General features: G+C 63.6%; 1 protein-coding gene across 1 annotated transcript in view; it reads left to right on the top strand.

Annotated features, from left to right (window-relative positions):
- LOC108510324 (otoferlin-like) overlaps positions 1-292 on the top strand; it is a gene marked incomplete at both ends in the record, with an annotated part of 10,335 nt that extends 10,043 nt beyond the window's left edge. Inside the window, one exon of the mRNA XM_017840008.1 lies at positions 192-292. Coding sequence (XP_017695497.1) covers positions 192-292 — 101 coding nt within the window. The remainder of the gene's footprint in view (positions 1-191) is intronic.
- Between the last annotated feature and the right edge of the window lie 972 nt (positions 293-1,264).

Genomic DNA, 1,264 nt, shown 5'->3' with positions numbered 1-1,264 from the left:
CGTGTGCCAGGCCCCAGCACGTGTGCCAGGCCCCAGCACGTGTGCCAGGCCCCAGCGCGTGTGCCAGGCCCCAGCACGTGTGCCAGGCCCCAGCACGTGTGCCAGGCCCCAGCGCGTGTGCCAGGCCCCAGCACGTGTGCCAGGCCCCAGCACGTGTGCCAGGCCCCAGCAGGGCTCTGTGCTCCCTGCAGGGCAAAGTGGAGGCTGAGCTGCACCTCCTGACGGCCGAGGAGGCCGAGAAATCCCCCGCCGGGCTGGCTCGGAACGAGCCCGACCCCCTGGAGAAACCCAAGTAAGTGGGAAGTCCCCTCTCTGCAGCAGCGACCCGGGATTCTGGGATTCTGCTCCCGCCTGGAGGGCTGCATCCAGCTCTGGGGCTGCGGGAATGAGGCCAGAGGAGGCCTCTCTGGACTTGGATTTCTTTCCCTTCTCCCCTTTACATTCTTTTCCTTCCCTGCTCCTTCTGCCTCCCTCTGCTCTGGAGCCAGGCTGGGAGAGCTGGGGGTGCTCAGCTGGGGAAGAGAAGGATCCAGGGAGAGCTTGGAGCCCCTTCCAGAGCCTAAAGGGGCTCCAGGAGAGCTGGAGAGGGACTGGGGACAAGGGCTGCAGGGACAGGACACAGGGAATGGATCCCACTGCCAGAGGGCAGGGAGAGGTGGGAGATGGGGAAGGAATCCTTCCCTGTGAAGGTGGAGAGGCCCTGGCACAGGTTGCCCAGAGAAGCTGTGGCTGCCCCTGGATCCCTGGGAGTGTCCAAGGCCAGGTTGGAACAACCTGGGCTGGTGGGAGGTGTCCCTGCCCATGGAGCGGGATGGGATTTGAGGTCCCTTCCCATCCAAACCAGGCTGGAATTCTGTGGTTCCATGGAGCTGGGATGGCTCCAGACTGGGTTTCTCAGATTCTCGGAAGATAAATCCTGTGGGATGCAGCTCCAAGGGATTAAAGGAAAACACTGAGCTCCAGGGAGAGCTTGGAGCCCCTTCCAGGGCCTAAAGGGGCTCTGGGAGAGCTGGAGAGGGACTGGGGACAAGGGATGGAGGGACAGGACCCAGGGAATGGATCCCAGTGGGAAAGGGGAGATGTGGGGGGGAGATTGGGAAGGGATTCCTGGCTGGGAGGGTGGGGAGGGGCTGGGCTGGAATTCCCAGAGAAGTGTGGCTGCCCCTGGATCCCTGGGAGTGTCCAAGGCCGGGTTGGATTCCCTGGGATAGCGGGAGGTGTCCCTGCCCGTGGCAGGGGTGGGACTGGATGGGATTTAAATCCC

This window comes from Lepidothrix coronata, unplaced genomic scaffold (genome assembly GCF_001604755.1).
Source record: "Lepidothrix coronata isolate B3197 unplaced genomic scaffold, Lepidothrix_coronata-1.0 Scaffold654, whole genome shotgun sequence".
NCBI lineage: Eukaryota > Metazoa > Chordata > Aves > Passeriformes > Pipridae > Lepidothrix > Lepidothrix coronata.
Note: the sequence above shows the minus strand (reverse complement) of the source record. Positions and strands in the feature narration are given on the sequence as shown.